The 21,672-nt window shown below is 38.3% G+C and overlaps 1 protein-coding gene across 9 annotated transcripts in view; it reads left to right on the forward strand.

Annotated features, from left to right (window-relative positions):
* The window catches only part of REPS1 (RALBP1 associated Eps domain containing 1), a 66,939-nt gene that overhangs the window by 10,890 nt on the left and 34,377 nt on the right, over positions 1–21,672 (forward strand). For all 9 annotated transcript variants that reach the window (XM_068406560.1, XM_068406579.1, XM_068406570.1 and 6 more), the window contains exons 2-3: positions 6,358–6,481; positions 11,367–11,563. In XM_068406560.1, coding sequence (XP_068262661.1) covers positions 6,358–6,481; positions 11,367–11,563 — 321 coding nt within the window. The remainder of the gene's footprint in view (positions 1–6,357; positions 6,482–11,366; positions 11,564–21,672) is intronic.

The following is a 21,672-nucleotide window of genomic DNA, read 5'->3' on the forward strand; positions in this document are numbered from 1 at the left end:
AAGCCAGGTTTGTGGCATTGACTGAGATCCATCTTCCTGGAACAGTCAGTAAGACTTAAAAGGAAGACCTTGCTATTTGTTATGCAATAGAGAACAACAATGTCCCAAATATACCCCATGCATGGGAATTCTTAGTATCAACTAATTAAACGTATTTACTGCTATGCTTCCAAAGTACCTAATTAGATAAATGTATGTATTAGAGGTGGTAATGTACTTGCTGTTCAGCACTTGAACATTCCCTACTTCACGCTTATTGAATTAAATATAGTAGTTCTTGATATCCTCCATAAAGGCATTTTGCAAATGATTTTCGGATAGGTTAGAGACTGTTTAAATGTTTGTCATATACTGCTAATAGTGCTGAAACATAGAATTCAGAGCACTACTTTGACTGTTTCTTTTAGTGGTGTTTTCTTGTCCTGTCTCTTTTTTTTTTTTTTTTTTTTGCTTATGTGCCACCGTGTGCCAAGGTTTGTGGAGCCTTGCGGAGAACTAGGTCAGAGGCTTGACTTGGTTAAAAATAACTTGTCAAAAGAAGGATCTTTGTCAGTTCTCTGTCTTGTTCCTGCTACACAGTGCTGTTAACAACAGTTGCATCTGAGAAGATACCTGTCAAGTGAGATTTTTCTGAAGAAAAAGTTCTTGATTAATAACTAATCAGTATTGCTTTGTCCAGTTGACAATAGGTGAGAGACTGTAGTGAGAAAACTCTGTCAGGCTGTGGTCTGCAGTTAGTGAGACAGATTGAGATAAATGAAGTGACAGGAGTTCATCTATTGAACGGTGGTTGCAGAATGACAAGATTAGAAGGTAACGAATTGGGAGGAAAGCAATGTATTAAATCTAGAAAAAAAAGCATGAAGGAGGTTTTCACAGGTCTTTGGTATGTAGTGATGGTCAGGTTTTTTTTCTGCTACAATAGCAATGCTGAGGAAATATTTTTTTTCAACTTCCTTTATACACCCTCAGGTTACATTAAACTGTAGAGAGATGGTTTATTTTTGTTATAGCTGAGGTGAGTAGATTACATGACTTCAGGAGAGCACCTTTGTAGGACAGCATATTCTGGTACCCAATTTGAGGCTGTATTCCAATGAACTTTTAACTTGGAAAACATCCTGTCGAATCTGTTTAAGTTTGCAAAGAGCTTTAGAATTCTCATCAATGAATAGCTCCATATGGGATACAGAAATAACACTGCTGACATGGTAATATTTTTCATTTTAAACTGTGGATCAAAATCAGTCTGTAATCGTAGTTACATTTTTATTAAATAACCTAAAAATGAATGCAGGTTATTCTTTTTAATTTCTTAGGGTTTTTTATCTGAAGTAAACCATTAGCTTTTTTTTAATGTATTGCTTGCTTTTCATTAAAGGGTTATTGTCAATATGCATAGTAAAACTCAAAAATCATGTACTAAGTGCTGAAGCACGAGTATATTCATATGGTCTGGTTTAACTTAAGTTTGTATCAAGTATTGTAAATTGAATGCAAAACTTTGTTTTGCACCTCTGGTCCATGGTTTACATGATATTGTTCTTGGTGATTGTTTCATGTAAACATAAGAGAAAACTTTCTTACTGTAAGGGTGATGAAACACTGGAAGAGGTTGCTCAGAGAGGTTGTAGAGTCTCCCTTCTTGGATATGCTCAAAATCCAGCTGGCATGGTCCTAAGCAACATGCTGTAGCTGAGCCTGCTTTGAGCAGTGGGAGTGGAGTGAATGATCTCCAGAGGACCTTTGCAAGCTCAACTATTCTGTGATTCTGCATAGGGTTTATTTGTGTTTATTAATTAAAAAAAAAAAATCTTGCACCAACAATACAAGCATGAAAATTCTTGCCAAGTCACAGTGGGGCTACTAGAATATCTCAAATTAAGGATGTGTTAATAAAATTGGGACCAAAATGTATTTTCTGAATCCCAGTTCTTCTTTCTTGCTTCTTATCAATATGTGATTTTTTTTTTTTTTTTTTAGTGGATGGACTTGTGTTAATGTCCTAATTCAGATGAGGTGATACAAAAGGTCCTCCTTTGAGTTTGTTCACTCCCCTCTCCTGTCAGCATACACCATGTGTGTTGTAATTTCCAGCCTTCAAAAGTTGCCTTTAAGTCTTGCCTCTTACCACTCTCTGGTATGGAACAGTAGGCACTTCAGTAACTCTCTCCAAACAGATGAAATATCTTTATCTATACTATGCAGGTGGTATGCATGTTGCTTCATTGATTGTTTTACTATTGAAGTCATCCCTGCTTAAATACTGTTGTACTTTTGCATGAATAATGTTTACAGGTAATGGGCTTGATTTGCCTTGAGAAGAACCTGGGGGCAGGGGGAATGTGATATTCAGTATACCCTCCCAGAGAGGTTTTCTGAGTTCTGGAAAGTGCGTTTCACCACACTTGATAGATATGTGATTGGTTCCACTGGAATTTTTAAAGGTTCTCAAGTCTTAGGTTTTTTTTTTTGGTTCACAAACCTTTCCAAGTTCAAGGACCTCTTGTTTGAAACCTCTAGAGTTCTAGAAGGTACGTGTTTGAAACTGTGCCCTTTGTCAACATACTGCTTTCTGTGCATCTCTGATCTGCATCAACTCCTGATATTGTTGATGCTGCTGTTACTACTTTGCAGTATGATGACTGAGTGTGCAATTTCATAATTTACAGCTACTGTGCTGAGGTTTTTTTGTTTGTATCAATAGCTTCCAGCAATTCTGGACCTTCACAGAGTTGTTGGCCTTAATTCAGTTAATTGCAGTAGTGTGATGTCAGGATCTTCATATCAAAGGAGATGAAAAGAGTCATGGAGCATTTTGTCTTGAAGATGGCTCTGCATTCCTTGAAGAGTTTAAGGAAATTCCTTATCTCTCTTCCTAAGAAGATGAAAGCCCTAAACATAAATCTCAAAGTACCAGTCCATTAATTATTTTTTAATTATTATTCCCCTGCCCCTCCCCCATCAATATAGCTTATTACCTGTTGAATGTTTAAATCCTCCTTCAAGAAGATTATGGGTAGGCTGTTTTGAGTGTATTCAAGCATGCTGTCAGTCAGCAGAGGAGTCTCTGCTAGGTGTTTGCATTTAATGATTTTACTCAACCTTCAGTTGTGTTTCTGATTGGGTTATACTCTGTGTTTGAAATAGAGGACTTCTTTAGCTGGCTGTGGGTGGATTTGACAGCTGCTTGTTCAGCAGCATAAGTGCATTCTTTTTTGTTTGGGGTTTTTTTTTTTGTATCCTTAGCTTTTTCCTTTTCTTGATACTTAGATCTAGCGTATTTTCTACATTTATATCTATTTACTTTGAATCCATGCTTGTCTTTCCTTTCTAATACTTACCTGACATGGTAGCTTAATTATTAATACAGTTTTTAACTGAGGTTTTTTTCAGTCTGGCAGTACTGACTAGCTACAAACAAAATAATTTCTAGTCCAGCACTGGCTTTGAAATTGCCCAAAGCCATTACTGCCTAGTGATTCCATAGGCTCCAAATGCCTGCGTCATTGCTTCCTTTCATAAGAAGCTTTTCCAGAGTCTGCTCAGTTATTCATCTGTCATTCATCCACAAGTTTTTTGTGTGTTAGGTGTAGTCAAGTACATGGATGTTCATCAGTCTTCCAGGATACAGTGCTTTGAAAAAAGGAATTGCTCTTGCTGTCACACTGGTTTCGATTGCTAGCTGTCTCTTGAATCTCCACTGCTTTACTTCTGCCAGTTATTTAAACTTAGTGTAATTATTTTTGGCATTAGGTTGGGTACAGGCAATTTGTTTTAGATGTTGATGCCTCAAAGTTTTTGTTTGAATTGTACCTGTCAGTTTAGATTTGCTTCTTTCCTTGTGGCTCTGTTTGTAGTCCAACCAGTCTATTGAAACTTAATGTATGGTGTTCAATTGTATTGAATTATTTTCTTCTAGTTAACGAACTTTAGAAAATGCTCTGACTTCTGTCCAGACATCATGCTGCAGAAATACTGTAATGGGGAAATACAAATAACACAGGTGCTGCAGGACAATGTGGGAAGTGTCATGCAGACATAACCAAGTGATTTAATGCGGCTAGCTTCTATCCAGCAGGATTTGAGCTGCGTGCACAGCCCTAGACCAGTTGATCCTCTTGGGACTTCTTTGGGACTAAGCGTTTGTCAACTTCCCACACCTTCCTGTGATAGGTTTTACAACAGCTTATTTTCATGAGGTCCTAGAATCCTGGTGCATGGTAAGGAAATACCCAAGCAGCTTTTTGTTGAGCTGTATCTAGCTCAGCTGTAGTTAGTAAACCTATCCGTTTGTCTGATTGTATGGAGGTACCAAAGTCTATTTCCTGTTTAAGCAGTGCTGAAGCATACAGACTAACTCCTCGTGCACTGTGTGGTTCAGTTGCTGCTGCGTGAAAATATAGTCGACTTTTTCAGTTGGAATTTGCCTGCAAGCAGGGCTGCTCTGCCCTTCAGAACTGTGTCCTCTGAAAGCTGGGAAATCTTTCAGGACAGCTTTCTCTGAGCCCAGTAACAGTCCATTCCAGTAGTTAGAAAAATAAGCAGATGTGTCAAGAGACTAGATTTGCTAAACAGGGAACTTATGATTGAGCTCTGGTGGGAAGGTTGAGGAGAGAAATTAGCACCCATGGGTATAAATGAGGCTGAGATTCTCAGTGCCTTCTCTGCATTGATCTTTATAGACAAGGTCTCATGGGCCTTTGTGCCTAGAGGTGGGATTGAAGGAGGAGAGAAACTAGAAGGAGTACAAGAAGATTGATGGATCTCTTAAGAAATATCAAGTTCATGGGATTAGATGAGATGCTTCTGAGGGTGCTGAGAGAGCTAGATAATGTCATTGCAAGTCAGCTTTCTCTTTGAATAGTTGTGCAGATCGGGGGTGGGCCTCAATGACTGGAGAAAGACGTTGCAGCTGTCTTCAGGAAGGGCAGGAAGGTTGGTCTGGGGAACTGCAGGCTGGTCAGCTGCACTTTGGTCCCAGAGAAATTGTGGAGCAAATCAGCTTGGAAGCCATTTCTAGGCATATGAAGGTGAAAACAGTAACTAGGATTAGCAGGCATGGATTTACCAAGGATACTTTCCATCACAGCAGGCAATCTGGTTGATAAGACTTGAACTGTGGTTGAGGAGAGAAAAGAAGTGATGTCATCTACCTTGACTTCAACAAGGCTTTCACTGTGGTGTCCAAGAGCATCTTTGTGTCTCATTTGGAACATTACAGTCTAGATGAGACTGCTAGGTAGATAAAAAGACAGTCTGGATCATTGAGCTTGAAAAGTCTGATTTGTGACGTGTCATGCTTAGTATTTTATCAGTGACCTGGCACAAGCAGGACTGCACCCTCAGCAAGTTTCCAGGTCTTTGATGTGGAGGAGTGTGCAGTCAGTATGTTTGAATGCATGGCTGCTGTCTGGAGGGACCAAAATTTCCTCAAAATTCATAACAAAAGACAAAGCCACCTTTCCGTTATATAGAACTCCAGAGGAAAAAAAGGGAATAAAATAACACCAATTCTTTGTTGTATTTCTTAAATGAAATGGCATCTGTGGCATTGTTTGGAGAACCTGAAGTTCTGCATTCCTCTTCAATGCTGAAATCCATGCGAGTGTGTGGATACTTCTTTGTGTTCTGAATGAATGCTTTAGAGGTTTGTTTTATAAGTTAACAGCTGAACTATAGGAAGCCTACATCAGAAAAGGCTGGAAGGTATTGCTTGGAATTGTCAAGCTTTTTCACTTTTTATAAATTCTAACCTTGTCATTGAAATTCTTCAGGGAGAAATTTGGGGCAGACCATTTCTCTAACTTGATCAGTAACACACTGTTCAATTTTGTCTGAGAATTATTTGAAAATCTTCATTTTGTGTTTCTGGATTACAGCTGACAATGTAATACTAAAAATGTTGAATGCTATTCCTTTTCTGTTGCAGTTACTGAAGACAGCTAGACAACATAGCTGCTAATGGGATAGCTAATAGTGACACAGGATGTTTATTACAGGCTTTCTTGGGTTTTTTTGTTGTTTTTTTGTTGTTGTTGTTTTTAAAGGGACATGACCCTAGTTACTCTCTTTCTCTATCTCATCAGCTCTCTAGAAGCTCTAAAGCCTAGGTGAAAGAAAAGGTAGATAATTGGGAAAAACTTAAGTTAGACTGGGTGCTTTTACTGTGAGGAATCTCTGACTCATGTTACATAATAATAGAGATTGCACGTGAAGTTGTTACTGAAAGATTGTATATAGGAAGTTAAGAGCATTTAAGGCAAGGCATGCTGTACTTGAATGTATGAAATCGCCTTTGTAGAGCAGTTCATTTTTTAAGTTTCTTCGTACAAGTAACTATGTGTTTTGTTTCAGATTATGGAGCTCTGTGGTGCAACCAGACTTGGTTATTTTGGAAGAAGTCAATTTTACATTGCTTTGAAACTTGTTGCTGTGGCCCAGTCTGGTCTCCCTCTAAGAGTGGAAAGCCTAAATACAGGTAAATCACAGGATCGGGGTAGGGGAGGGAATTGAGTTGCTAAGCAGAATTATTATACTTGGCTCACAGATTCTTGTAGAGCAGCCTTGTAAATTAGTGTGGTATGTCTTTTTATAAATGTTGCTATCTTAAGAAAAATAAATTGCGGAGAGACTGTGAGGGAGTGTATTCTTACTATGCAATAAATATGAGGTGAAATACCTTACTCTTATTGAATAAGTATTGTGTTCATCATGGGGTAAATGAACAACTGCTACTGACTATTGTGTAGGTACAAGTTGATTCTATAGATTACTGTTGTGAGAACTTGTGTGCTGTATCCTCTGAAGGAAGTACTTAATAGGACTAACATGAATTGGAAGGAAAAGAAGAAGGCAACATTTGCAGGCTTTTGTAGTTGCTGAGTTTGTGAAGCCTTGATTGCAACAAATGAAAGGTCATCTTTTCTAAAGTCACATTGCTTTGCACTGAGCTTGACAGTTTTCTCCCTTCTTAGCACAAATATGACGATTAGTGGTTTAAGATTTTTCTAGTGGAAAAACCTGACCTGTAAAAGATGTTTGAAGTCTGTTAGCAGCCAAAACACCTGTTATCCTGCTTTTTAAAGGTTAGCTGTGGTGTGGGTAGGGAAATAGGAACAGGATAAAGACTCAGTCTAGGAAGATGGTTCAGAACAGCAGAAGGAGCTTTGCTATGAGGCTCTACTGTAGCCTTCTGAGTGACAGAAGTGGATCCATGTCAATGTTGCTCTGTGAGATGGAGAGACTTACGAAGATAAGTAGTGAGTTTTAAGCCACTGTTGCCCTTTGCAGCATAGTACACAACTCACAACTTAGAGGTATCTTTGGAGCACAGCTTTGCATTAGGGTGACTTCCCTAGTAGATCTTATGTCTCTAGAACACATCTTACAGTATAATTTATATATGCTAATAATTAAAAGAAAGCTTAGGAGTTTTTTGTGTCTAAAGGATATAGATTAAACAGAGTAGTTAAGGAGACTGTGTTAAAAACAATCTGATAGGACTGAAGTATTTGACAAAGCTGTAAAAAAGAAAGGAATTGTCGTGTACACTTTTACAGTTATGTTTATTCTAGGCTTGTACAAATGGTATATACTGCTTTCATGGTTTTTTGTAGCTTTTTGGAAAATTGCATGGTTTAAATCAACATTTTGCTAGTATTCAAGTTCCTTTCTGCTCATAAGCCACTCTGTTTATAAACTGTTTCCCTAGTTTTCCTGATGAGTGTTCCCAAATCTAAAGCTTCAGCACATTATAGCAGAATACCCTAGAATCAGAAAGTTGGAAAAGGGACCTTCGACTCTTAATATCCGATAGAACTGGGACTTGATATAGCAATTGTGGGATTTCTCATCAAATGCCCGTTAAGGAAGGCAAAGACTAAAATCTGTGTATGTAGCTTTTACCAGGGTTTTTATATGCTTGGTTTTATTTTAATGCAAGGTACCTTAACTGAAATGAGCTTTCCTATTTAAAAAAAAAACTTGGAAGAAATTTGAAGGAAGGAATTGAAATTAAGGTACAGAATTAATTCCAAAACATAAAATATGTTGCTGTAAATTAGCAGCCATTGGAACTTTTATGATGGAATACATTGCCTTGATTCATGACAATACTAGAAATACTTGTAATGATTTCTAGACTTCTAGGAATAAGTTTATGTAACTTGTTCCAAACCTACTAAATACAAGTACGATTGACAGAACATTTATTTTTGCCCTAACTGTTTTTAGTTCTGGATGTCTGTTGCCTTGGTTGCAGTGGTTCCAGTCCTGTCTATGAAGTTCCTACTCCTAGGATGATTCAAGTCTTGTTGTAGCAGCTACTAAACAACTAAAATACAGCAGGCTGAAGACTCATAAAATGATTCTGAGCTTGGGTTACCTTCCTTTGAAAACTGGGGTTCAGCAGCCTGGCCAGCTGGGTTCTGCCCACAGACCATCTCCAAGAGGTCTTGAAGAGGAACTGTTAGAGCCATCCCAAATTAAACCGTATACTCTTTCTCTCTTCAAAGTAAAACATTTAGAATTAGTTAAAGCTTATGTTTTAGGACATCTACTTTTTAGCTCTGTGTTCTGTGCGTGTTTTAGTCAATGATTGTCTTAATGTTATTCACTCTTTGATCTTTGTATTTTCTCTCCCCTTCTTGTTTCTATTGCTTTTTGGTTCACTGTGTGTCTCTAGACAGGAAGCTTGCTTTATGTGAGTTGCTGAGTGGAGACTACAGTCAAATTTTGAGTACTAAGTCCATCCAACACAAGTGTCATCCAGTTGATTCTTAATTAACCAAGTGCTTTTTTGATTACTCAAATGTGCAATGTAGTACAAATACTGTCTTTAGTTGTTATACTGCAAGCCTCTAAATGTGTTTGTTCTTTTGCTGTATCAGAAAATTTTCCTTCCAGGAAGCTAAAAACTGAGAAACTAATGAGCAGTGTCTATTTCAAAGTAATGTTTATTTTCTAAGTGTGTAATACAGTTTTTGGTGGAAGAAAATGTTAACAAGGATGTGGACATAAAAAATATGGAGAACTTTCTAATTTATTCAATATCAAGATTTAGTTCCATTCATAACAGCTATTGCATTTATAATTGAGGGATTTCTGAATGGTAACAAATGTTGTAGTGTTAAAATGAGGATTTTTCTGCTGTTACGGGGAAAAGACAGAGGAGAGAGGCAAAAATGACAGATTTCAGTTGCCCACGTAGAAACTTAGTACAGCAAAACAAACCTGTATTTATCTAGTCTTGTTTCCAAAGAAGACAAAGTATTTTGTGTTCCTTCTGAGCCCTCTATATTATTTTGTGAAATAGTGCTAGATATCTCATGCCAAAGCCTCATGTTGGACCAACTGATTACAGAATCACAGAATCAACCAGGTTGGAAGAGACCTCAGGGATCATCGAGTCCAACCATTGCCCTTACACCACCCTGTCAACTAGACCATGGCACTAAGTGTCATGTCCAGCCTTTTCTTAAACACATCCAGAGATGGTGACTCCACCACGTCCCTGGGCAGCCCATTCCAATGTCTAATAACCCTTTCTGAAAAGAAATTCTTCCTGATGTCCAACCTGAACCTCCCCTGGCGAAGCTTGAGGCTGTGCCCTCTTGTCCTATCGCTAGTTGCCCGGGAGAAGAGGCCAACTCCCACTTCACTACAACCTCCCTTCAGGTAGGTGTAGACTGCAATAAGGTCACCTCGGAGCCTCCTCTTCTCCAGGCTAAACAACCCCAGCTCCCTCAGCCGTTCCTCGTAGGTCAGACCCTCCAGACCCTTCACCAGCTTGGTCGCCCTCCTCTGGACTCGCTCCAACACCTCAACATCTTTCTTGAAGTGCGGGGCCCAGAACTGGACACAGTACTCAAGATGCGGCCTCACCAGTGCCGAGTAGAGAGGGACGATCACTTCCCTAGACTGGCTGGCGTAGACTTCCCCTGTGTCAGTTGGATGTTCTAGTGTCTGTATTATCCCCTTTTGCAAGCATACGGATTTCCACTTGTATGCAATAACTTTTTCACTCTTTGGCTGGTTGTAGTTCACTGTTTAGCTACATGAATAAATTTCCTAGGGTGACATGGGGTACAATGCTAATGTGAAAATGGACATCTAGGAGTGAGGAAGGCATCAGGAATTGCTTTAACAGTGTTTCCACGTGATGGTAACCACAAATTTAGCAAAGAGGCTGTGTTGCACGCTCCTTCTCTGTGATGAAAGCTGTTTGGCACACTGAATTGTGCTTAGTGACGGAGGCTTAAATCAAGAATTTATGTTCTTACTGGAGCATTGTTTTTTAATACTGGATGGATACATAAAGGTGTCTATGGTTGTTGAATACTATGGATTCAAATGACGCTCTTCAAATACAAATCAGTTTAATGTTTATGTAATAAACATAAACATAAGTTTTACGTAATATCGTATTTTAATACAGTTAGTACTACTGACTTGTAAGCAGTCAACAAAAGAAAATAACTTTTAGCCATGCTTGTAAATTTTTGTGTTGGAAATAACTTCCAAGTAAATTGTACAGCAAATTTGCAATTTATTTTTATTCACAGTGGACTGGTAAGAAAGTTGTGGTTGCGATGCAGAAAAATGGTAGAAATCTTGCAGAGAAAAATTGAAGACTTACATAGTCTCATTTTTATATCAGACTACTCTGAACTGTGGTACATAAAGCCAAGGACCTCTTAGTGTTTTGTAGAAACTTTGCTTTATAGGTGTTTGTAACAAAGTGAGTGATACTGGCATATTCCCAGTTGTATCACAGTAAAACAGCTAATTTAGATTCTATTGTAGAAAGATGTACACAGATGTGTTTAAGCAACAGCTGCAGTTTTTGCAATAAGACTAGATTATATAATCTATGGTAAATATAAACATGACATCAGCCACTAAAAGATAGCATTGAATATACTGCAGTATTTTAGCATTTGTTTTGCTGATGAACCATTCTGTATGAAGACTCTCTAATTTTATATATGTGCTAGAAATGGTAGATAAATTTTGAAAATCACACTTTAATAAATAAATGTTGGCAAAACTAAGAAAAAAATGAGCTAAATCCAGATTATCTGATTGCTAGTGCATTTAGTGCAGAGTTGTAGTACAAAACTGTTACGTAGCTATGTGAAGTCCTCTTCGTATACCAAAACCAGAAATTGGGCAGCAGAATTGTGAAGTATAATGCAGAAAGGGTATTTGCCTTTTTCCAACTAGCAAATGTTGGCTTGACTATAGCAGCAGTCTCAGTGTTTAACTGAGGCACATGTGAAATTTTAACTACAAAAAAAGAACTGTGTTTTTATTTTTAAGCATCATACTTCTGTATAGTAAATGGCCTGCTCTTTTTTTACCAGTAAAGGACCTCCCTCTTCCCAGATTTGTTGTGTCAAAGAATGAACAAGAATCAAGACACACAGCCTTGTATTCTTCAGATGCTGATAACCCAGCTTCATATTCAGGTGTGATTCCTCCTCCACCTGGCAGGATACAAGTCAAAAAAGGCTCTGTGAGCCATGATGGAGTTCAGCCACGTACATCAACTGATCAACAGGTAAATTAACTTAAAAGATTAAATGGGACTCTTAACAGCCTCTTTGCTGCATAGATGTCAGTTTGATAGGGCTTATAAGGTTTTTTGCTTTCAATATAGTTTCTTAAAAAAAAAAAAAACAATCATACTGGTGTATATGGTACAAGACCACCACATATGCTTCTGAAATACTTGCATGTAGGAGACACGTTTTTATGTAGTCTTATAATCTGTGTTTAAAATATTGGTGGTAATGGACAGTGATTTGAGATAGAAAATCAATGTGTAAGATACAACAAATATCAAGTTGTAATCATTATGATGTTAATACCTCGTCTGTTAGATAGTTCACATTAGCTTCCTGTTCATTGGCAGAGTGGTACTGAATGCCATGGGAGACTGAATTTCTAGTCCTTCAACATGCTTCATATCTTTAAATCTGAAATACTCTATTTAGAAAAAAATTTTTGAAGTCTTACTTTTCTCTGCCTTACATTTTATTGTTCAGTTATTTAATTGTTAAGTAGACAATGAGAACCAGAAATAAGTTTTCACACAGCTTTTTATTGTGCTCTAATAATAAGAAAACTGATTTCCTTTTGCTCACGGGTTCTTTCATCTTCAACTACAGGATAGCTGAATAAATGAAAACTGTAAAGGCTTAAAACTCTCTGCCTCCTCATAATTCCTTGGTTTTATAGTCTTTACACTCCCTTTCAGTGGGGAAATCTTTTCTAATTCTTTTCTACAAGCAAGAATACTGAGTGCAAGTATTAAATTTTGCGCTGTGTGTGTGTGTCTGTGCATAACTGTTGAATGACCTGTTTTCTTCCCCACAGTATGCTCTTTCCTGGGCTTGTTTTGTAAAGAATTGAGGAACTTGCAAACATCCCTTAATCTGTCTGGGAATCAAGGAGTCACTTGTGAACATTTAGTAATATGTCTGGGAATAACCCAGACTGATCCAATATAAAGAAAAAGCAAATTAGCAGAGGCCATCCATAATCAGTGTTTGGCTGCCACTTCCTTTCTCCCAAACTGGAGATGGGGACTGTAATGAAAGGAGGGCTGGCAGTAGATCTGAAGATAGCTTGTGTTGTCAAGTTTTGGTTAGGTGTGTTTGAGAGAGCTCCCAAGTGCTTCATGAGGAAATCAACGATCACAGATCTCCTTGATCTGATGATGGGGTTTTAGCTTCATTGAAATAGTGTTTTGTATACTTTCATCATGATGTTTAGTTTATTTAGTGAACAGCTGTAATTTGATACAGGAATCTGTACTGGTGTAACTTTAAAATAACAAAAAAAAAAAATCTAGTGTTTGAGGTCTTCAAGTTCTGGATAAACCAGCCACATATTCACAAAGGTGTATAAGCATCTAAATTTGATTTCTCCCTCGTGGCTGATAGAAGCAGCTTGCTATCTCTTTCACACAAGAGTGTATGGGATGATAGAAAATAAAGAAATTCTGTGTGTAAGTCCTTTGAGAGATCTGGCCCAGAAAACAGATGTGGAGCAAATGTAACGGACAACGCAGCATTGAGTCCAGCAGTTTTAAGCTGTATTTGTGGTCTAGAACATCAGGGAAGTACTGTCTGATTTTGCACCCTATTGTAAAACTGCATTTTCTGTGGCTTATCCTACATTTTTGACTGTACAATGAATCCATTCAAGAAGGCTTCTTGTCCCAGTCTAGTATTTATTGATTTGGACACCACATTAGAAACAGGCTGAGAATTTGAGTCCCCTTAGGCTGAGAAAGGGGTTTAAGCCCAGGTTTCTCGCTTAATCACATAATACTCTTAATTGGCTTATTTTCCAAAAGACTGATACAGTTTTTAGCCATGTTTTTGTAGAAAAAGTTGTCTTTACCTGGAGATACCGCTCAGATTTATAAAATCTAGAAAGAGGTTCACATTGTGAATCCGTATTGTGTGTCACCTCATTTAGTGATGAGGATTAGAAAAGCTGCATTCTGAGAAGTAAATCACAGCATGTCACTTTCCTAGGGATCCCTGTTCTTTCTGGAGGAATTTAAGTGTCAAAGTCCGGCTTGGATATTTCACTCTTGGAGGTTGTCATGTGGCTGTTAGATACTCCATTAGTGAGTTTGGGTTTTGATTTTTTTTTTTTTTTTTTTTTTTCTTAAACTGTTTACTGGCTTTGGTAATGTCTGTCACTTCAAAATAGATTGATTTCATAAAATACTCTGGCTGAAATATTATCTGTATGGAATCATAAGATGTCTTCATCTTTAAAAACTGGGTTCATTCATGTGCAGCTTTCCATATTGGTGAGATTTGTCATGCATAGGTTAATATCTTATAATTACAATTAATTTATGTAAAAGAATTTAACTCTAAGAGTATTGTCTCCTGAAATGTCCTAGCTAAAATTATTTCTTTATCAATGCATTGTTTTGGCAGTTGCCCTAAATGAGCTTCACTTGGAGGCAGGGCATCAGGAAATGGCAATCAGGTTGTGTTTCCATAGAGTAGCTATAAATAAGTTCATCCTTTAAAGTAAGTGTGAGCTAAGTTCAGTAGCATCCTTTTTCTATCTCTAGCCTTTTTTGTGGTGGCTTTCTTAGTTTATAATGTCTAAGTATTATGTAAATATAGCACTGGCCGGAAATTTATATCTTTTTAATATTGTTAGTGTTAATAGAAGATGACTGAAGTCACGCCCAGCTGTTATGGAAGCTGCAGAACTGATTCTAGGAGTCAAGCCAAACAGTGAAAGATGCCTTCACTCACCGGATGGCATGTTGACTGCACATCCTAGTGGAGATAAAACACGTGCGGGGAAAATATTTTTTTTTTTCTGCTGACATAATTTCTTCTTCCTAAGTAACAGAGGCTAAGTAGATTGGAACACTTCTGCTGATAATTTGACATATATACGATCACTTTTGTTGACATAGGTATGTGTTACGACCTGGTCGCAACTAGTTCATAAATCCCTTGGAGTAAATTAAGGTGAAACGACACCAAATAACTGGTATGAAATTAAGAACAATTTATTAATACAGGGAAAGTGGCGTGGTTGTAAGTGTCTTGGGTTTCTAAAGATGCTGCCAAAAGAGAGAGGGAAAAGGGAAAAGAGAAAGAGGATAGAGATTATGAGAGAGAAGGAAAGATATCACCACTCTGGGATCCAGCGATGTAAGTTGTTCGTAGTATTGGTAAGTTGCTTGCAGAGTTGCTCCTTCGGTAAACCGCTTGCAGGATCGGTCCTCAGGTGGCGTGCGGGAGCGCGCACCAGCATCCCAAGCAAGAAGGTCTCAATACTTTAGGTCATTTGCATGCGAGATAGGAGAGGGTGGTAACATCTCCCCTCTCTGCTTGCTTCTCATGCTAATTGGGACGCCTGCGCTTTGTAGTCTTAGATTGTTCTCGAAATGAGTCGGTGGTCCCCCAAGGGGCGTCTGGTGGTCGTGATCCCCTAGTTGTGGTGTCCGCAGTATGACCCCGCTTCTGCACAAGCGTGGTTGAGGCCTTGCAAAATTGTTGCACATGTAGGCTGGTCCCAAGGAAAATATACCATCCCACCTCCGCAGGACTTATCTCTTCCTCCAGCCAGAGTTGTAAATCACAACAATTAAGGCACAGCAGGGGTATTGTTCTGTTCCCAAGACCCTTCTCTCTTGCCAGACTTGCAGGCCTCTGTAGTACACATACCCTCCTCCAGCCAGGGTTGTCAAACAAGTTGTTTAAGGCATACAAACTCTGTCCCTCACAGTATGTTAACCACAGTTTATATACATATCTCTATGCCTTCATAGTAGCAGCTTTGCTACTACAAATGTTAATTTAGGCCAATCTTGAGAATCTAGATTCTCTGGAGTTCTTGTGCTTTTTTAAAATAAATCCTCCTAGTAGAATTAGGAGCCATCACTAGATGGAAGTTTTTTTGGCTTTTTTTTTTTTTAAAGAAATAGGAAGAATGTACTGAAAGCAGTTTCTTAGAAGAAGCAGTAACATTGAGATTAGGAAGTATTTTCTGTCTTCTGAAACGAGCTTACAAGTGACTAGATGTTCTCAGTATTATTCTGTTAGATATTGCCTTTGGATGTTTTGTGTTTTGTTGTTAAAGCCAAAAAACAAATACTCTTTCCAGTGTCTTTAAGTGTGATCCAGGTGTTGATCGGGTACTGCTTTTGGATACTTTCACCTGGCTTGCTACCTTTTCCAGGAAAGTGGGGTAGCTAGTTTCAGTAGATGTTGGGGCTCTAACTGCTGAAAAACATGTATGTTGCAAATGCTCATAGGCTGAACTTTGCTATATCAGGTGAAAATAAAAGCTACTCATCTACCTATGTGTGCATTAAGCATAATACTAGCACTCTAGATTATATTGATTTATTGCTGTATCAGGTCAGCCTTAGGAGGGGACAGCTCAAATTTGGCACCTGTAGCAGTCAAAATTTGATCATTTCAACTTCTTTTTAAGTACCTGAGAAGCTGTGTGACTTTCTTTTAAGGTTTTGCCAGTGGTCCATTTCTGTTCACTTCTGTTTTGTAGATTGAACAGGTAATTCCATGTAAAATAGATCTGGTATTAAATAAATAGTTTAGGCGCACAGAGCTGGAAAAGTTCTCTTGTGTCATTGAGTCTAACCCTCTATCATGAGAAATTGGATTAGATAATGGGTTTTAAAAAAAGTAATCAGGGTTCTCTCCTGAAATCACAGCCTTTTATCCACACTGGCCATGTTGGGGAATAGTATTCCAGAGCCTTAGTAGGAATATAGTGAAATACTTGTGGGAATATGGTGGGAATTCCCACTTAACTTTACTCAGATCAGGTAATGCCTGTCCTTTAAACAGCTTTGTCCTTAGTATTTGCTGCAGAACACCACCAGTACTTACTGGAGAACCATCGTATTCCAATTTAGCTTTGTTTTGCTTGACAAAACAATCCATGGACTCAGTTTCATATCATAAAGTAGTTACCAGTAATCCTCATAACCCTTCTCTGCCTTTGATACAATTTGAATTTTTTTTTATTGAAAATATTATACTAGATTTGTATTTCTTGTTCCATATGAGATCTTGCCAGTATTAATACTATTAGGTAGGGTACTTCCCTACTTCTGCTTGATGTATCTCACCTCATATGCCTTAGCAGCTGTGAATAAAGCAAATCTGTTGTATTTAACATATTGTAGTGGTCTGATAACTGACCTGTATATCCAGTCTTCTAGTTTCAGCTGATTGATTCTCATTATGCACTTTGGTATTGATTTCCACTATGCAAGAAACTGCATTTTATATTTTGATAGTTTATTGTTACCTATGCTCTGAAAGGAATCCATTTGTCTGCCTCCTTAGATTTGTTGTCAGAATTCATCAGCATGCTATTTACTGTGCATAAACAGTTACCTAAAGTATGAAATTAGGTCATTCCCCAAATCAGTCACTCAGGAGCATTATTAGAAACTTCCCTTCGATCCCATAGCTCCCATTCTAATACAGTCCAGCTTTGCTCCTTCTGTAGCCAGTTCTCTTGCACTTTAGATTCTTGTATTAATCTCCACATTGTTAGAATTATATGGCACCCCACTGAAGTATACTAAGGTTCAGGTTAAATGTAGTGCAGTTCTTTTGTCTAGAAAATCACAAAAATAATATCAGCCAACTTAAGTAAAATTTCTCATGCTATGATTGATCCCTTTTCCATTTGTCTGTGTTTTTAATTATTATTTCCTTCAAAACCTAGTCTAAAACCTTTCAAACTGTTGAGGTCAGGCTAAGAAGTTTGTAATTGGCTGAACCACACCTCCCGTCTGTAAAAATGTGTAGTGCTGCATGTGGAGAAGTTCACATTGAACCTTGGACTGTTTTGTTCTTCAGTATGAATGCTAGTTAATTACAAAAACATGGGTTCTGCAATGCAATTACCATCTCTAGCATAAGCTTTCTTCATGATGGATCTGTTCCCTGACTCTTATGCAGGCTGTGTGGTATCAGGACCTGGATCACAACACCCTTAGAGCTACCCTTCGGATACCATGTCTGGCTTCATTGTCTCTGGAATTCTCCTTAGGAGGCTTTCTTCTGGCCTGAGGTGTGAGATCCAGGAAAAGGTTTATAATCTTATTTGACTCATGTATGCTTGCAGTGCCCTTTTAAGGTTGAGATCCCTCCAGAGTTGCTTTAGCACAGTATTGTGTTGCCTTATGCCAGTTTGACTTATCTTCACTAAGGTGCTTCTTTTAGAGCCATATATTATATCACCTTTTTTAATTAACATACTATTTTTCATAACTGCTTGTCAGTCCAAAAAGGTCCAAGTTCTGAGTCCTTCATAGTGTCTTAGTTTTGTAATTCCAGTTAGACAAAAATCATGCTGCTTTATGACTTTTTTTAATGTGATTTTTTTTAAGTGATTTTTTTTAAATGAAGATGGATTACTTACTTTTCTTCTGTTAGCTATAAGCTTGTTTTTTGTTTAGCTATTGAGAAGAACGTTCTCAGCAGTTCGATTTAACATGAAAATGTTAAATAGTTATTAAATATTTATGTCAACATGCTTTTATTTAAATCAATTTTCTGGAATAATTTGAAGAGGAAAAATAAATGTCTTAAGATAGTAAAAACGAGAATGTTGTAATTGCTGTGAGTTTTATTGAGGTTTGTTTGGATAGAAATTAAAAGCTAGTGTTTTAAATGCTTAAATATAATTGCATTGAAAGTGCTAAAACAGTTTATCAAAATAAGATTTTAATAGTACCTGATCTAATAAGTGATACATCAACTACAGTATGCAGATGGTGAGTAAAATTGTCAGTTCCCAAATAGATTAGGTGGGTAACTTCTGTTAAAATTGGTGAAATTCAAAATCATCGAGTTATCAGTGATCCAAATGAGGCAAACTGTTGTAGCTGTTCAACATTAGGATTTTGAAGAGTAGTTAAGTTAGGTTCTGTACCCTAATACTCTCAGAAAAAATCTGATCCTGGATATTTCAGGCTTTCAAAATTAGTTTCTGTTATTAATAGATCAGACAGATGAAAGTGAAGAATCCTAGTTTCTCAGCTGCAACATACACTTTCAAAACACTCCGTTTATGAGACTCTTATGTTGTAGCTGAGGAATGGAGGTGGTTCTAATGGACATATTTGCTCTGTTTACTAAAATGTGAAGCTTAGTGTAAAATTGAAGTGGAAACTTTGTACAACAAACCATGTTTTCTAGGCACCAGTATACAAAAATGACAACTTCTGACCCACTGCAAAGGCAGATACATAGTTGATGTTAACCTATATATATATGGGGTGAATGAACCTGTGTAATTACAGTTTCAATAAATCCCTACTTGTGTTTTCCCATGATTGCTTTTGAATCTGAGTCAATGTTTCTACAGTCCTGCCTCCTCCCCAGGCTTTTCTGGCTTGCATCTTCCTTTGTTACACTTGCATTGAGCCATTAGTGTTTTGACTAAGCCTTTTTTTTACATATATAACACACACATTTATTGAGCCACCCTCAGTAAGTTCACAGACGACACCAACCTGGGTGGGAGTGTTGATCTGCTGGAGGGTAGGAAGGCTCTGCAGAGGGATCTGGACAGGCTGTATTGATGCGCTGAGGCCAACTGTATGAGGTTCAACAAGGCCAAGTGTCAGGTCCTGCACTTGGGGCACAACAACCCCATGCACCGCTACAGGCTGGGGGAAGAGTGGCTGGAAAGCTGCCTGGTGGAAAAGGACCTGGGGGGGTGGTGATCAATGGCTGGCTGAGTATGAGCCAGCAGTGTGCCCAGGTGGCCAAGAAGGCCAACAGCATCCTGGCTTGTATCAGAAGTAGTGTGACCAGCAGGACTAGGGAAGTGATCGTCCCCCTGTACTCAGTACTGGTGAGGCCGCACCTCGAATACTGTGTTCAGTTTTGGGCCCCTCACTACAAGAAAGACATTGAGGTGTTGGAGCGAGTCCAGAGGAGGGTAACAAAGCTGGTGAAGGGTCTGGAGAACAAGTCTTATGAGGAGCAGCTGAGGAAACCGGGGTTGTTTAGCCTGGAGAAAAGGAGGCTCAGGGGAGACCGTATTGCTGTCTACAACTACCTGGAAGGAGGCTGTAGCGAGGTGGGTGTCCGTCTCAAGTAATAAGAGATGAGAGGAAACGGCCTCACATTGCACCAGGGAAGGTTTAGATTGGATATCAGGAAAAATTTCTTCCCCGAAAGGGTTATCAAGCATTGGAACAGGCTGCCCAGGGAAGTGGTGGAGTCACCATCCTTGGAGGTATTTAAAAGATGAGTAGATGTGGTGCTTGGGGACATGGTTTAGTGGTGGCCTTGGCAGTGCTAGGTTAACAGTTGGACTTGATGATCTTAAAGGTCTTTTCCAACCAAAATGATTCTATGATTTGTGTGTGTGTATATATAAATATATATACACGCATATACATATTTTTAAAATAATAATTAAGGAGTTTAGCTCTCCTAAGCTTCTAATAAACTGGATCAATGAATGCCATGAGTCGTATATGAGAGTGACTGGGATTGCACAGGGGAAAGATGGTGCCACAGTAATGCCACCTAAATTTGGTTTAAACTGTTTTGGGAATGTGTGTCGTGTGTGACGTTAAGGCTGAAGATGTGGCTTGTCCCTCTTCCAGAAGCTTTTTGACATCAGAGTTGGTGACTTGTTTTTGCTGTATAATAATTTTGGAATCTGTAAGGTGAAGCTCCAGATAATTATGAGAAATCTGTAAATGTTCAGAATTCTGATATAACATTGTCTGGAACATTGAGGACAAAGTTAATTATTTATTATGCTTGTACTTCTGATGATCTGATTACCATTATTACATGCTTTACAAAATCACATAAGCCACTTGTAAAGTAAACATTTAGAAGACTTGAAGTTGAGGATCATATTTACAATTTTTTCCTATGCCTGGCGCACAAGGCCAAATGCTAGATGAAGGCTTACTGAATAGTGACAGTAGTCAGCTTCATTAGGGCAGGGCTGCTTCATGAGGACTATGTGTCAGCAGTTTTAATGTTCACGTGCAGTTACTGGAAGTAGTGAGTGGTTTCCTTTAGTTAGACTATCATATGTTTGTCTGTGCCAAGTTTTCTTCTGTGTCTGTCTGGACCATCTGACTTACCGGAGTAAGAGTACTGGAGTAAATGAATAGTATCTGTGACCAAGTGTAGCTTTCCCTAGGTTTACTCGTGGTGTTTTTGTCTAAAAATTCAAACATCCTTCAAATCTTGCTTGATAAGAATGGCTTGTGTAAAAGCCAATGGAAGAGGAAGCTTTTCATTGATTTCAGTGATGCATCAGCATGGTTCTCCTAGCACCTGTTGCACTATGCTAAGCAAAAAAACCATTCAACCTCGATTCTAGCTTCCAGCCTGCAAGCGGCACTCTGGATACCCTCACTCCTTCCCCTCTTGCCCCCAGCTACCTGTAAGGGTAAGAATGTACTGTCATCTAAAATAAATTCTTTGTCAAGTAGGATGCTAAGAGGAGGAATCTTAAGGCAAATTTCTGAAAGGCATGTAACTGCAACAAAAAATCTTGAACTGATGGAGGTACTGTGGAAAAACAGTGACATTGACTGTGCAATCAGCTTGTCCCTGAATTAAGAGCTGGAGTGAATTTGTACTGCTCCCAGCCGCTTTTTAATACTCTTTGTCGATACATATGGGAATCATTTAAAAGCTTTGAATGGAAGGTTCAAAATCTTGTTGGTCTAGAAACTTATTTAAAGAAATCTGACTCAATGGTCAGAACTTTCAGAAAATACCTCAGTCATAGAGTGAACCAGGCTGACCCTGTATCCCAGGAAATATGAAAAGCAGAGCAGGGGAAAAAAGCGAAAGTTTACATCAACACGTTAGAAAGTAACCAGTTGTTGTGGCCCTAAAACTTATTTTGTTAGGATGCATGTAGTCTTAGTATGTACCTTGTGTGGAGAAAAGCCTATTTATGGCACTTTCTCGACTTTTAGACTTTTGCAGATGTAATATTGATTAAAAAGCATAATGACCTTTGAATATTCACAAAGTAAACAAGTTCAGTTTTGGGAATCATGTGGAAGCCTACAGTCAGTCTGGCTGTTGGTACTTGGTAGTATGTTAACAGTTGTTAACATAGAGTACCAAACTTTTTTTT

The sequence above is a fragment of the Nyctibius grandis genome, chromosome 1, assembly GCF_013368605.1.
Source record: "Nyctibius grandis isolate bNycGra1 chromosome 1, bNycGra1.pri, whole genome shotgun sequence".
Classification (NCBI taxonomy): Eukaryota; Metazoa; Chordata; class Aves; order Nyctibiiformes; family Nyctibiidae; genus Nyctibius; species Nyctibius grandis.